We start from the raw sequence: 15,880 nt of genomic DNA on the forward strand, positions 1-15,880 counted from the left end.
TACAACTGGGGTAAATAATTTTAAGCAAATACAAATAATTCCAGCATATCCTGGTACTAGGGTTTCCAATCATATTAGGCAAGCTATGTTAAACAACTAAAACAAAACAGGAACACATCTGTATCCTTGTGTGGTAGGACTGGGAAAATACCAGAGCAGGCTGCCACAGAAGTGTGGCTTGGCAAATAGAGACCAAAATAAAGAACTGATTTGAACAGAAATTCAAAGGTTTGAGCTGTTGTTCTATGCTTCCTCCCCCAACCCCTCCCTCCTTCCCTGATACAGACTGTTGATTTAAATAGAGTTCATACTGGAGTATGTGAGCCAAAAATCAAAGCTTTGGGTCTTACGGCTTGACCATCATCAATAAAGGTCCTGTCCTCAAAAATTGTACAGATTCACAGTTTGTACCCAAAGAGGGAGTAATCTTATTGACTTTAAAGGAGCTATAAATGAATATGTATTTGTACAACTGAATCCCAAATATGTATTTGAAATTTTAGTGAAACATACATTGAGCCAAATTCTGTTCTCAGGCCTTGAATCAACAAGACACTTAATTGTATTCTCAGTTTTAAGTAGAAAATAGTCCAATTTGACCTGCTAAACTATCATAATGAACTGGTATTAGAATTATTCTGGGGTTCATTAAGAGATAATCCACTAATACAGCATTTCTCAACCCATGGGTCATGACCCAAAAGTGGGTAGCAGGAATATGTGAAAGGATCACAAACAAACTTAAAAAAAATAACAACAAACTTAAAAAATGGTTTCTCCTTTAACCGAGAAAAACGTAGGAAACCATGGCTTTTCTCTTGCAGGCTGGCAGAGTTCCTGGGACTTGGGGGTGGGGGCGATTGATTTGGGAGTGAGGGATACTGGGTTGGGAAAAAAAATGACCTGTCCGTTCACCTCCTCAGGTGAACTAAGTTATATTGGGAATAGTTTAGTTTGATCTAATGACTGTCTGTACATGTTCGGAGTGCAGCCCCAGGTTGAAAAAGCCCAACTGCTCACCCCAGCCCTGAAGTTGTACTTTTCCGACCCATTCCAACCCTGACCAAGCTATTTTTAGCCCCCCGGTGCTCCCAAAGCCCAGAAGGACAACCCTCCTGTGGACACAACAGCACCTCCCCCCCAGATGTGCCAGGCTTCCCAATCCCACCAAATCCTCCTTGAACCTGCCAATCCTTGTCCCACATGGACCTGCTAGCCTCCCTGATCCTGCCTGCCCCTCCCCCACACTTAGATTGGGTTGCTTTGCATGGCTACTGGCACCAGATAATGTCTGCACAAGTGGGACCTGGTCTATGATCACATGGCTTAAAATAAGACACACAATCTTGACTGGGTCCTAGTAATGTGTACATTCCCCTAAAGTATCATTCTGAACTGAGGCCACAATTATTCCAGTGCTCATTCAGAGAAAATCCATTAAAAGATCAATTGAGTGATTTTGGTCTGGGGACAGGGAATTAGCTGTGGTAGTCTGAAGTCAAGTAGAAGACAGAGTAGATGTGCACTTACCACTGGCATAACTGGGCGTGTGTAGATGAAACAGGGGCCCTAAATTGAAGTGGTGGGTTTTTAAAAACACTGCTTAAATGTAGGGCCCTTTAAACCTCCGTGTTGTGCACACATTGACTTGTTACCTGCCTCTCCAGTGCACACACTGACTTGTTACCTACCTCTCCAGTGGCAGGCAGGGGAGGGAGAGCTGCTGGTGAGTGGAGTGGTCCCTGGGCCATGGGGGCAGCTGGTGTTTTCCTCCATGGCAGTGGCAGCCCTCCCTGCAGGTGGCACCCACCTGCAGGCACCTAGCTCGGGTGGTCCCGGAGAGCACCACAGCTGTGGAGGAAAGCACTGGGCCCCGTGCAGCTCATGCATGCGGGCAGGCTCCAGGGGGGAAAAAAAAGAGATCAGGCTTGTCGCTTTTCTTGGGCAGAGTCTGCTTTTCTGGGCAGCTGCAGAGCTTCCTGCAGAGCCCCTGAGCTGCACAGATCCCAGTGCTTCGCTTCGTGGCTGTAGGGGAGCCTAAGAGGAGTTTTAGTTTGCTGCACCCCAAGTCATTTAAGGTGCATTACGCTGCCAAATTTCCTACAGTGGCTGGAATTAATGCACAATACACTGTTGATGCATGCAAACACCAACACCATTAAAGCAGTGCAAAAGCATTTTGACCACTTTAAAGTGTCATGCACACATGCCCGTTGTTTTGTCTACACACAGCCACTGAGTGCAGAATTTGACTTCTTATAGTTACCTTGCAGACAATAATGCTGTGGTACCCAGAGGTATGTATTCTCATATATTTATTAAGGGTCTTTAGAAAATATTTCTTAATTACCTGAGAGGCCACCTGAAAATTTTGTGGTAGATTTCTAAGTGACATTGCTTCACCTGCTTTGCTTAAATCTGTAGGCTAATGGACTGACACTGTAGTTCTTATGCTTGTGAGCTAAGGCTCCATTGTGGGTAAGAGCCTGTCCTGCATCCTCCTGAACTGCCTTCATCCCATTGCCAAGGAGATCATTCCAGAAACCCAGTGACCATCCTGGGACACTGCGGACATGGTTTACATTGCCAGGAGGATGCAAGAAAAAAGTTGGGAGCAAAATCAAGAACTGTTCCTTGCCTACATTGATGTGACCAAGGCATTTGATTCCTTAAATCGTGAAGCTCTGTGGACCATCCTCCAATGCCTTGGCTGCCCGTTGAAGTTTGTCACCATGTGGAGGCTCCTGCATGACGATATGACTGCCACCGTCCTGAATGAAAAATCCGAAACTGACAACTTCTGCATCCAGACCAGGGTCAAACAAGGTTGCCTTATCACCCCCACCCTGTTCACCATCTACCTGACCACCATCATCCACCTCATCCGGGATGGTCTACCATCCAGCATCAGTATCCAGTATCAACTGGATGGGAAGCTTTTCAATCTTGGGCACTTCTGGCCAAAAATGAAACTCACTGCAAAGGACATCCATGACCTTCAGTTTGTGGATGATTGCTGCATGATGGCTCACTGCACAGGATGTGGAAGCAACCCTAGATCTCTTCAATGTTTTGTATAAGAGACTTGGCCCGTCCTTGAATGTCACCAAGATGAAGGTTCTTCACCAACCCTCCCCAGGCCAGCTGAACATCTCTCACACCATCTACGTAGATGGGGAGGCTCTGGAGTACACGGAGCATTTTCTGTATCTCGGCAGCCACCTCTCTCAATGGGATACCATTGATGAAGAAGTCCAGTACTGGGTCAACTGCACCAGTGCTACCTTCTTCAAGCTGCAACACCATGTCTTTGAAAATAGAGATCTTCGGAAATCGACAAAGGTCCTGGTTTATAAAGCTGTCGTGCTGACCATCCTCCTCTACTGCAGTGAAGCCTGGACTGTCTACCAACACCACATTAAGACCATTGAGAGGTTTCACCAATGGTGCTTGTGCTGAATCCTGGGGATCAAATGGGAGGAACCAGCATGAGCATCCTCCATGAAGCTGCATTCACCAGCATCAAAGCCTTGCTTTTGAGAAATCAACTCTGATGGATGGGCCACTGCGTCTGGATGTCCGAGAACCGCCTCCTCACCAGATTCTCTTCTCCCAGCTCTCTGTTGGCCAAACGCTCAAAGGGTGGCCAAAGGAAATGGTACAAAGACACACTCAAGGTCACCCTCAAGCATGGAGACATTGACACCAATGGCTGGGAGGAACAAGCTGCTGACTGTTCAGCACGGCACCACCTGATCCACCAAGGTGCATGCCACTTTGAGGCCCAACAACTCGATACTAAGGTGGAATGGCGGCAGCAGGGGAAGGAGAAGGAGACCAACCCGGGGCTGCAAATCCCACTCCCCGTGCAACATGCCCCCATTGCTGAAGAACATGTGCATCCAGAATCGTGCTCCTCAGACACCTGAGGACTTATGTCATCCTCGACTTCGAGGGACTGGCACTGCTGCCTACTATAGCTCTTATGCTTGTAAGATAAGGCTGCTGGCCTGTTCCATTTTTGTTCAAGAAACCCCAAATCAAGGAAAATAATTTGTATATTTCATTTAAGAAAGCTATTTTGAGTTATGGGAATATTACAAATGCTATCCAAAGTTATATGGAGCCTTTTTTAAAGTGTGGTAGGTGCCTGCAAACCTGCTGCAGGGTTTCTGCAGATTCCCTGCAAGGACTAGGAGGATTTTTTTCCTCTCATGAATGGTTTATTGGCTTCTGTTCCTGTTCTCCCCTTTCCCTGAACATTATTCTGCAGCACTAGACAGTGGGGGCTTTGACTAGGGAGCACCACTGCTCTTTTTGGTACCTATAAACCTTTCAAGTACCTTGCTAAAGGGCTTTGTTTTCCTCCTCAGAATCTAAATGCTTGCCAAATTTAGGATCAGGAAGGAATCTGTACTCAACAGATTGACAAGGAAGTGCGAGGGGAAGGCAGCGAGGCAGAAATGTTGCTCTCTTCTGTAATGTGGAGCACAGACCTTTACCTAGGATCCTCTGAACATATATTATTAACATAATACTTTTTTGCCACTGCAGTGCAGGGCACTGGTAGAGCCCTTGTCTCTTCTGAGTGTTTACCTGTAGTATGTGGTAAGGTATCTCAGTGTTTCTAACTTTGTGTCTTGTGATTGTGGTGTGTCAAAATTGGAAGTGGATCTTCAGGAATCTTGGAGCAAATGGTTGCCTGTGAACACAGAGGACTAGAATAAAATACTTGAGAGACCCTTTCCAGTCTTATGGTCTTACTACTCCACTATTTAACATACACCCATGCTCTCCATTAAACAATTATTATCCTCGCTCTTTCTTCTTCTTGCCTACCCTTTTAGTAATATAGTAAAAATGGAGTAAAATAATATAGCACATGAACAAAGAGTTTTTAAACTAAGTTATAAACCTCTGAAAATAGAAGTTCATCAGAGATATCACCTCTGAGAGACTTTGAGCTAAAGAAATGCAATTGATATCATATGTAAATATATGAGATTTTATGGACTGGAGAGAGGCCCACAGATCACATATTTCATTCAATATATAATATTTACAAAGTACTTATATATATATATATTTCATGAAAAGTAATTTCACATAAAATGTTGCCCTTTAATCTTCATCTGAGATACGTTTAGACATTTTGAACTCTATACATTATAGGGCTTGTGCAATTAACTGCTTAATTTTGCAGTTATCTAGAGAGCAGTTACACATACAAAGTAGCTATCATGTCAAAAAAAGCTTCAACCAGATATAAAGTTAGACCTCAAAAACATGTACTAACTTTATAGCTGGTTGCTATCAAGCTTTAATTTGCACATGTAGCAGGGTCTCCCCAGTGGTTGGGAGCCCATCCGCTGATGCTCAGTGTAAAACCCCTGAGCTCTAGGAATCACAGCAGCCATGATCCCCAGAGTCCAGGGGTGTGGGAAACACCTTGAACCTGGGGATCATGGCTGCCATGATCCCTAGGGCTCAGGAATGCATGAAATCCCTGGGGCAAGGATCCTGGCTGCCATAATCCTTAGGGCTTGGGGTGTGTGAAACCATTGGGGCCAAAGGATCCCTGCAGTGGCAGGGAGATCATCACAGTGGGGATCCTCCATCCTTAGGGACACATGGGGTGCCTCTGCAACTGGGAGCTCCTTAACTGAGGGGGGCTCCCAGCTATGAGAGCTTGCTTCTTGCTGGTACAGGGCTAGCCTGGGATCAGGCTCCTCCTACACCAGCTATAAGGTGTGATGACAGCTAATGCAGGATACCATAATTGCACCTCCTGCCATGCAATGGGCAAGACACCAAAATTTATGTAGTAATTTAACATCAGTCACATAGTTTAAAAAAGAGTGAAACACTGCTACGGCTCTGTGAAGAACTAAACCTTGTGAAAAATTACAAAAGGCTTCATTTTGTTTCCTGATAGAAAATGTGAAAATTGCTGACACCTGAAAAAGTTTTACAGGATGGGAAAACTATCTTTCATTTAGAGCAGTAGTTTCCAACCTTTTTGAGTAGGAGATCACTTTTTGAATTAAAAAGCAATCCAAGATCTACCCTATGCTGCTGCTCCCCCACCCCCGCCCCGTAGGTCAGTCTGTGGGCAGGGAAGGGGGGCATATTGAGGTGGAGGGAGAAAACATTTTGGGGGGGCGCCCCCTCCCCCAGCAGGGGAAGGGGTGGGGGAGGGGAAGGGGCTGGGGGGGGGCACAGATCGAGGCCCCAGCTTTGAGGGAGGGAGCAGAGCACAGGCAGGAGCAGGGGCTGGGGGGAGTGGGCCTGGCTGGACCAGGTGGTGGGACACATGGCCCCCAGGCCTCTGCTTGTTCCCTGCTTCCCCCAGGCCCTGCTCTTACCTGTGCCCTGCTCCCTCCTTCACTGCTGGGGCCTTGATCTGCCCCCCCACCCCCCCGACAGCAGTGAGTGAGGGAGTGGAGCAGGGGCAGGCCCTGCACAGCTGGAGCAGGCATAGGACAGAGCCATGAACAGCTTGTCCGGGGGGCATGGGGGGGGGAACGCAGTCCAGGAGGGCATGGGAGATCTCAGCCCCCGCAGACTGAGATTGACTGTTAGAGGCTCCATGACTGACCAGTCAACCAGGATCAATCAGTTGGTGACCACTGATCTAGAGCCTACCTGATACCTATTTGATGCAGTTCTGAACTTTTGCATGCAATTGATATAAGCTTGATGGACCAAACAAAACCCTGCATCTAAATACTGAACCTGGAGAAAAATTTTTCCAGATCCAATTCAATATTCAAAATTTATGGTTAAATTCATTTGTAATAAATCAATTAGGCCACAGTGTTCAAACTGGGTACTTACATTTAGTCTCCTAAATCCATATTTAGATACTTATAGAAAAGTGACCTGATTTTTAGATGCTGAATACCTACAACTCCCAGTGATTTCCATGAAAGCAGATATCCTAAGGAGACATCTAGTAATGGTTTAGACAACATTTTTTTCACTGTAAAATGATGAGCAAATTGTATCTCCTTAGCCTACTTTCTTGATGGGAGAAAACATCTATTTTACTGGGAAAAAAATGATCTTTTCTAAACTGTTTGGCTTTATATGCAAAACACCTTTTAGTAAGCATTCACCAAATAACGGTTCTCTGCTTTTCCAAAGCCAGTGGAACTACAATTTTGGATTTGCTTCCATTGCACAAAATAGAATTTCATCTACATGAATGTGAATATTCTCTTACAAAGACAAACCTGTCTTTAAAATTTCTAATCATTAAATATTTGGATGGTTAATTTCAGGAAGATTTTTTTTATTGTTGTTGTTTTAGTTCTTAAGCCCTAAAATAGCAGGCAAGTTTTGCTTATCTGCCTCAGCAACCACAGATAATTCCAGGCCTTGTCAAAATATGTGGGCAAAAACTAAATCTTTCATCCAAACAAATGCAGAAACATTCCACCTGTAAACAACAGTACTCACATGCAATGCGAACATAGGCCTTTCGGCTTTTGGTAGTGCCCGCAGAGCTCCAAGCAACACATTGGCACCAGTAATCTTCAGGTCCAAAGAGTTCCTCCACCTGCTGACGGGAAATCTCAATGCTGACTTCTCGAACAATCAAACCTGTTGGAATATAATTAATAACCCCAAGTGCATTAGAGTTGGTGAAGCTATTATTCAAAGCATTTTATAAATGTAATTTATTTATTTTATTATTGTTTTAGTTTATTTTATTTTTATTCTCTTTCTCTGTTTATGTATATAATTCAGCATTTAAAATTGTTATAACATTTTACTAGCAGCCTCACATCATATGACAATTTATATCAAAGTACAATCTAGCTTACACTTTTGAAAATGAAGCATGGTTCCCTTTCACCGTAAGGACTGTATAAGAGTATAAGGCTCCTCTTTTAAGAACTTTTTTTTATGCTCCAGAACACACATTTTGGAATTTGGATGGTATGGAATGTTGATGGGACAATTCTTGTTCACAGTGCGGTAGTTTCTTTCACTGGAAAAGAACAGCTGTGGTCTACAAATAATGACCTTCAAGATTGCTGTATATTTATTACAAGCTGTACTATTTTGGACCATTACTGTGGAGTGCTAGTGTTTCTTTCAGAAGTACCTACAGTACTGTATGGTACAGCTCTGTGCTCTAAATTACCCCTAAATATGGCCTGCCACAGACCCTCCAAACAATTTTTTAAATGCGCCTCTCACAAATCCACAATGATGATAATGCAGTCACCATCATTACAAGACCAGTGATTACCCACTGTTACCCCATGATGCTATCTGACAGGCAGCACTATTCCCTAATCTACCTACAAGGAAATATTGTGGTATCTCAGATGGCATTGTGATAATTTTTGGTAAGATACTGATTATTTCATAGCAATGATAATAGGTGGTGTTTTGAAAGACTCCATCCCCAGGCTTAGAATTCACAGCCTCCATGAAAATGGTCTTCATTTTTAAAGGGACAGGTGAGGTAGAGGGGAAATATGCACATGCCACTTGTTAAGGTATTTACACTGCATTGTTGATGCCAGTCTCAAAAAACTTGTAGCAAAGGTACGTCCACAGAAAATGCTATCACTATTTCAAAAACTCTGTCCAACAAAGAGCCTTAAGTATATAAACCCCACACACAAATACTCTTTGTAGTGTGACTGATTTTTTTTTTCCTTACAGTCATGCCAGGAAACTTAATTAAAAGATGCTTAGATTTCAGCATGCACAGTTTGTCCCCATCATGAACACTAATGCTCGGTTCTGAGTCTTTCAACTGAACACAAAATTAAGCACTTTCAAGCCAGCTACTTCTAGCCTCCTGCCACATGGATTACAAGGTGATATTCATAACGTGAATGTTCCCAATTGTACAGCACGAAGTGCCTTGCAAGCTCTGGAAACCAAGCAGGCCCTTTGATTTTGCCTTCAGTTCACAGCGTCTCCATTCAGGAAGCCAACGATTAATTACTGTTTGTGCACAGTTGTATACTGTCATTTATGCTGCATGCTGTTTGCATTCAAAACTTGGTTAACAACGTAACGACAAAAAGGAATCGAAGCATGTAATATCAGAGGGATTTCTGGTGAGAACACTTTATAATGAGATGCATTTTCTTGCTAAAGGCTGGATAGCCTATCACCTTTTTGGTTTCATTATGGTTGACATTTTTGCCCATCAAATTATTAGCTACTTTGGAGAAAACACATAATAGTATTTGTCTTTGAAATTAAGTACTCAAACTACATGTACTGTACTCCAAAGAACTAAAATCAAAGGATAGCATAGATATATGAAAATATAGCAATCACCAGCTCTTAACTGTGCTCTGCTTTGAGAAGCTAATTTTGTTCCAAAAGTGGTTTCAGGGTTGCTCTTTGTCCTCTGGGAAGTAGGAAGGGAAAACATGCTTATCTGTACAGCCTATGCTCAAGAATGATCATGTTTTTGTACAGCAACTGCTGCTAAACTTCTTCCTTCAGCTCAATCCCATTCTTCGTAGCACTGGCCCTGGGAACCTAACAGTTCGAAGGTTATAGTATTATGTTTTCATAATAAGGCTGATTATAAAATAATTTAATGGAGAAGGAAACATTTTTATTTACTTGAAACCAAGACATGTCCCCCACTTCTGAATTTAACATGAGGAAAAAAGCCCCTTGTCTAGGATTCAAGTATGAGGTGGAGGCGGGGGCAGAGAAGGGTAGGGCTCAAGGCTAAAGCCATGGCCACAGCTGTTGCCTGCCCTCCCACTGCCTCTGCCCTCCCCATCCCAAGCTGCCTATTCTTGCTCTGGTTTTGGCTCTGGCCCCACTCAAGCCTGGGGCATGGAGGATGTATTTGCTCTGATCCTAGCTTTCCTGGGAGCAATAAAAGTGGTAGACAGGAGCAAACACATGGTTTTTGCCCAAGGCTGGATCAGGGCTGGAGCCTGCTGGAGCTTGAGCAAGGGTATCCAGCAGGAGGCGGGCCAATGTGGGGGGGGCAAAGGCAAGGGGGTCCCAAGGATGAGGGGGGCAGGCACAGGGGTAGCAGGCACAAAGGGGGTGGAGAGGTGGCAGGGGGCAAGGTGTGGAGGGGCAAGGAGCAGAGATCAAGCTGCTGAACCCCCCCCACCTTCCCCAACACTGTTCCCTTAAAACCTGCCTCTCTACCCCCTACCACCACCTGTCCCCCACACTGTCTGTTCCAGGGGCCACGCATAGGGAGTGCATGCGGGTGCACATGCAACCCCTGAGTGTGGTAGTGCATCCTCTACAAAAAGGCACTGCCAACACTGTCAAAGGCACCTGCGGTTGGTCACCACTCACTACTCCATTACCAACACCACCAATGGCATCTGCAGGCAGTCTGTGATCCCCACTGGCCACCACCAACGCTACCCGTGGTGTCTGTAGATGGTCACTGACTCCTGGGCAGTGCTCACCACTCCCCCCCCCACCCCAACAGCTCCCCTGCTTACTGCTACCACGCTCCCACTGCCGTCGCCATGCCCCACCCCAGCGTCAGGGGGCACACATCATTCATGGCCTGTCCTCTACTGCCTTCCTTCCTACTGGCTCCCCCACCTTCCTCCACCTTTTTATACCACAGTGGTGGTGGAGTGGGGGGGATGAACTTAAGACATCTCTCTAATAATTGCATACCGTACATGGAATATTATAACAAATTTATAATTTTGTAATATTATACATTTATATTTTTATAACAAATTATTGGGGGGTATCTTAAATTCATGGTTGTCTTGGTTTCAGGTAAGTACAGTATGGTACTAAAGCAAGAAGATATATAATGAAAGCTCTTTATGATTATGAAACAGACTTTAAATTCTAGGCACAGATGCAGTTTTCTGATTGTCTTTTGAAGATATGAGTATGCCAATAGCATCCATCAGTTGGCCCAGGAAACCTTTATCTCTGGGTCCCTAATACATAAGAACATAAGAAGTACTGCAGGTTTTGCCTTGAGTGTCAATCTTCATTGCTACGGCACTAATAATAGGTCAGACCACATGTCCACCTAGTCCAGTACCTTGTCTCCGACAGTGGCAGGAGAGGATATTTTAGAGGAAGAGCTTTTAATTAGGTATATTTAGAGTGTTCCCTGGCCAGATCCATCATTATTGGTTTAGAGATGCCAGAGGAAACATCTCCAACCATTCTGTTCAACAGCTATCAATAAATCTATCACCCATTAATTTATCCAGTACCTTTTTGAACTGGCTAGGCTGTCTGCCTCCACCACCTCCTATGGCAATAAATTCCACAAGATAACTATACTTTACATTAAAAAGTACTTTCTCTGGTTAGTTTTAAAACTGTGACCTATTAATTTCAGTGGGTTCCCCCTAGTTCTAGTATTCTGGGACTTGGTGAGCAACTGTACCCTGTTCATTTTGTACACACCCATGATGATTTTATAGACTCCCCCCAGGTTTATCCTTTCCATACTAAAGAGTCATAGCGTTTTTTGTCTCTCCTGGTATGGTAACTGCTCCATTCCCCGATCATGTTCTGTACCTTTTCTAATTCTACTATATTCTTCTTGAGATGTGAAGACCAGAACCACTCACAGTATTCAAGATATGGGTGTACAAAAGAACCTTCCTCCCAATCCAGTGGTGACTTAGTTTTCTACTTCAATATGCTTCCTATTTCATAATAACAAGCTGGTCTAAGTTCTGTTTTTCTACAGTATAATGAAATGCTCACAGGTTTCAGGTTACTTTAAGTCATTTGGCCTTTGTTCTTAGGATAAAATCAACAAATTGTTCAATAGTCATGTTGCAACATACCTTCTGCTCTTGTGCCTTATTGCTTAAAAGCAATATGATTATACATATAGTATCACCATATGGCTATCTTTTTCTCTAGGCTAAACATTTTTTTCCAGAACACACAGTATATCACATCTGTTGCTGCTGGTAAGAGGTCATCTGAGAAAAAAAGATCTATGAGGAGGGTTTAAGATGACAAATATAGACATTTATGAGCCAGATTTTGACACCTTTACATTTGTTGAACAATAACTTACCCTATAAGGAACTGCAGTGATTATGTATGGAAAAAGTGTCATTTAGGATTACTAAGGATAGAAAAAGCTGACCATCCACAGTTCTTCCCTGCACATAAAGGAACCCTACAGAGCTAATTCTGCAATCTCACTTAGGTTCTCTCACGAGCACCTTATGCATAAGCAGTCCCATTGCTTTAAAAAGATTTTTTCTTCAAGAGAATGGAATGGGCTAATTTTCCTCCAAGTTATAGCAGGTCAAAATCCTACTAGTATTCACTAACACTAAAAATATCCATAATATCATTGGGCGTGTCCAGACAAGCCCGCACATGCCTCTTGCAGAATCTTAAACTCCTTTGAGGGGCATGTGTACAAATGAGAAAATGTTCCCCGCGCTGCAAATTTGTAGTGCAGGGGCAAAATTAGGCCTCTGGATATCCAGGGGTTAAAAAAAACCTGCAGAGAAAAAAAGCAGGGTGGGGCTTGGTCCCAGACTGTACCCTGAGGTTTCCTGAGGCTGGGTCCTCCACAAAGACACTCTGATAGCAGCCAGAGCATCTCTATGGTTGGCCCACACCCTGGTGCTGAAGCACACTGCCTGCCCATGCAGAGCAGGCAGCATGCCAGGCACAGGGAACTGGACCCAGGCTCTACTGCAGGTAAGTAAGGGGTGGGGAGGCTGGAAGAGGGGGGATTGGACCACGGGAGGGACCCCCCCAAGTGCTCCTGATCCCTGCCCCACCCATCCCCATCTCCCCCACCCCCTGCCCTGCCTGGCCCCAGCCCCCCAGCCCCCCTGATCTCTGCCCTGCTTGGCTCCATTCCCCCACCCCACAGCATCCTGACCATTAAAAAAGAAACAACCCCCCACCTGGCACTCACCAGCAGATCCAGCTGCCATTGGGGTCACTGGGGTCCCCCCAGCACAGTGCGGGGCTGGGTGACAGCCCCAGCAGCCCCAGTCCAGGCCCTTCTGCCCCCTGATGCACTGTGCTGCATGGCAGGGAGGCTCTGCCAAGAGGCCCTGGAGCCCCAACAGCCCCTGCTCCTGTGGTGAGTAGAGGCTTTAAAAAAAATTTTCTTTTTAAGTGCCAGAGGCTGGGGGGGTGGGGGGCAGCCATCGGGGAGCTGGGGGTGAAAGTGGGGGATGGGGCCAGGTGGGGCAGCCGTTGAGGGATCTGGGGGAGCGGGTGGGGGGGCTGGGTGGGGCAGCCATTGGGGGGGCTACAGGATCCGGCGGGGGATGGGGCCAGGCAGGGCAGCAATCTGGGGGGCTGGGGGAGCAAGTGGAGGTGGAGCATGTTGGTCCTGTGGGGGGGGGGGGTGGTAGCCCCTGCAGGGGCCATTTGGCCCCTGCTGGGGGGGCTGTAACCCCTATGTGGGAGGCTGTAGCCCCTGTTGGGGGGGGGGCTGCAAAACATATAGGTATTTAAAATTCACTTCATTATGATGATAGAGACACTGGTAGGCTTCCAAATTGCTTTAACACTGTACATATATCAATAAAACATTGCCCAACTGATCTCTCTCTCTCTCTCTCTCTCTCTAGTGGTCTTTTGTTTTAATAGTGGAGGAACATGGATTTCGGGGTATTTTACATAGTGACTTTGGGATTTTTTTTTAATCAGGGATTTTTCAGTGTTCAAATAGGGAACGCCAGAATTCCTGCTAGAGAGACAAGTGGCAGGCCCCTGCTTGCTCAGAACTGGCACCTTGGACCCAACTAGAGATGGCTGATCTCCTGGCCAATTGGGGCCAGGAGGACATGCTTTGACAGTGCAGAGCAGGCCACCACACCCAGAACATCTTCCAGGTGATAGCTGCCCAGATGGCCAGACAGGGGGCGCACATGGCAATAAGGCCACACAAAGGCCAGCTTTGCAGACACTGTTCACTAGCAGCTGGCCCAGAGGGGCAGATGCCTCTACTGGCTGTGCAGTCCCCATCTGGGTCTGGCAGGTGCACAGCAGGTGACAGCCAGGCAGCAGCCCCCACTGCTAGACTGCTGCAGTGGGTAGAGGGTGCGGGAAACTCTCAGGGCTGTTCCCATGTACTCATTGACTGGGCCCCAGAAGCTCCTGAAAGTGAGTAGCCATGAGCTACTTGACAGGGCAGCTTTTTGTACTGATGGGGCCAGGACAGGGCAGCTTTTTATGCTGCTGGGCACAGCACAGGTGCTCTAGTTCCCCCCTGGCTGCAGATCCGGGAGGAGTCAGGCAGGGTTGTTTTGCCCCAGGTGGCACAATTTACCCCACACCAAAGTGCATGTCTGGGCACATGTGCTGAAGCAAAAAAGGCCCAGGTCAAATTTGCACCGCTTCTATTTGAGCTACTACAAATGCAGGTGCTTGCATGTGTGAATGCGCCCACAAGGTCTATCCCAACCATGCAGTCAGTCTAATATAAGATATTACCCACAGAAATCCTTCTCTTTTACATATATCCTGAATCATCATAGCTCCAGCATTAGGCTCCAACACTGCCTAATATCATGATACTTTCTAGGTGTCTTAGGAAAAAAATATTGCTGAGATACTGTCTGAGAACAACTAGCCTGTTATCAGCTGATATAATGCAGTACAATAGATTCCAAAGAAGAGCTGATACAGGTTCTCTGGATTTATCCAGTACTATACTGCTTATAAACCTCACATGGGGAATAACATCAGGTTAACCTTGAAAGAATTATTTCTAAGAGAGATCTTGATCTTAACACTTCTGAAGCTGCTTCTGCTACTCTGTTAAAGAAACCTGGCTGAATTAATATCTTAGTGTTCCTTATTAGCCACCTTTACATTAAAAGCTTAAAACTGAGGATTCAGTTGATTTGCACAGTAATTTTTAAGGTAGGTAAACACATGGGTCCTAAACCATGAAAATTTTACATAGAATATAGTCTGAGAGTAAGAGACTGAACAAAATCATTGAATAATTTTTTTCTCTTATCGTCTCACTATGCTTCAGTACTTTGGGCTGACAGAACTACACAAGACCAGGTTTAAACTCCTAAACTCCAAACTTGCATCAGACAAGCTCCAGCACTGACATGCAATCCCTACTGAGTTCATGGACTATAAGACAGTATAGAATTTCTTCTGTTATAGTCCAGAGGGTTTTTTCTTTCTTTTTAAATACACCTCTATGTTTTCATACAAAGATTGAGAGTGTGCCTGCTCAGCCATACAGTTCAGGCTATTGTTCATTTAACTGTTTGATGGATAGATAAACTCATGAGTGAAAAATTAGAAACTGCTTCTTAAAAGGTGCCCCTGTGCCTTTGTATATGTATGGAGAGAGAGAGAGAGAGAGAGAGAGAGAGAAAAGGAGGAGGAGAAGGACGGTGAAATAGGAGGTTGGTAATATGTTATAGAGCACGTAACCTATAGAGCACTGGTGCAAATCCACCCTGCATTAGTTATAACTGAAAGATGTTACCATCTCACAGATGTTTCATTTCAACTGTGAAATGAGTTGATAGTTTAATTCTAGTTCCACATGTACAGATATCCATATCACAGAAATAAAACCCCATTCATAACTGTATACCACTCAACAGCCTCTGACAGAAATCCAGTAAATTGCAAATTTGCATGAATTAATATATTTGCATAAATTCAGACACAAACTGTAAGAAGCGGATGTCTTTCAATTTTAAAGTTATGCCGTAACAAACCCAATTGCAGGGAGATAATTGAACAGATTTGTGGACAGCCTGAATGCTTGATAGGTGCCATATACTTAGGGTAACCATATTCTTTTAAAGGAAATCTGGGACACTGTCTCCCTCCATACCCCAAGTCAGCAGCGCTGCTGTAGGCAGAGGCAGGTGGGCAGGGGTGTGGGATGCAGTCTGGCAGGGAGGCA

At 45.0% G+C, this 15,880-nt stretch overlaps 1 protein-coding gene across 1 annotated transcript in view; it reads right to left on the reverse strand.

The window, feature by feature from the left end:
• UNC5C (unc-5 netrin receptor C) overlaps positions 1-15,880 on the reverse strand; it is a 426,201-nt gene that overhangs the window by 124,333 nt on the left and 285,988 nt on the right. Inside the window, exon 3 of the mRNA XM_019488075.2 lies at positions 7,462-7,605. Within this exon, the coding sequence (XP_019343620.1) occupies positions 7,462-7,605 (144 nt within the window). The remainder of the gene's footprint in view (positions 1-7,461; positions 7,606-15,880) is intronic.

This window comes from Alligator mississippiensis, chromosome 2 (genome assembly GCF_030867095.1).
Source record: "Alligator mississippiensis isolate rAllMis1 chromosome 2, rAllMis1, whole genome shotgun sequence".
NCBI lineage: Eukaryota > Metazoa > Chordata > Crocodylia > Alligatoridae > Alligator > Alligator mississippiensis.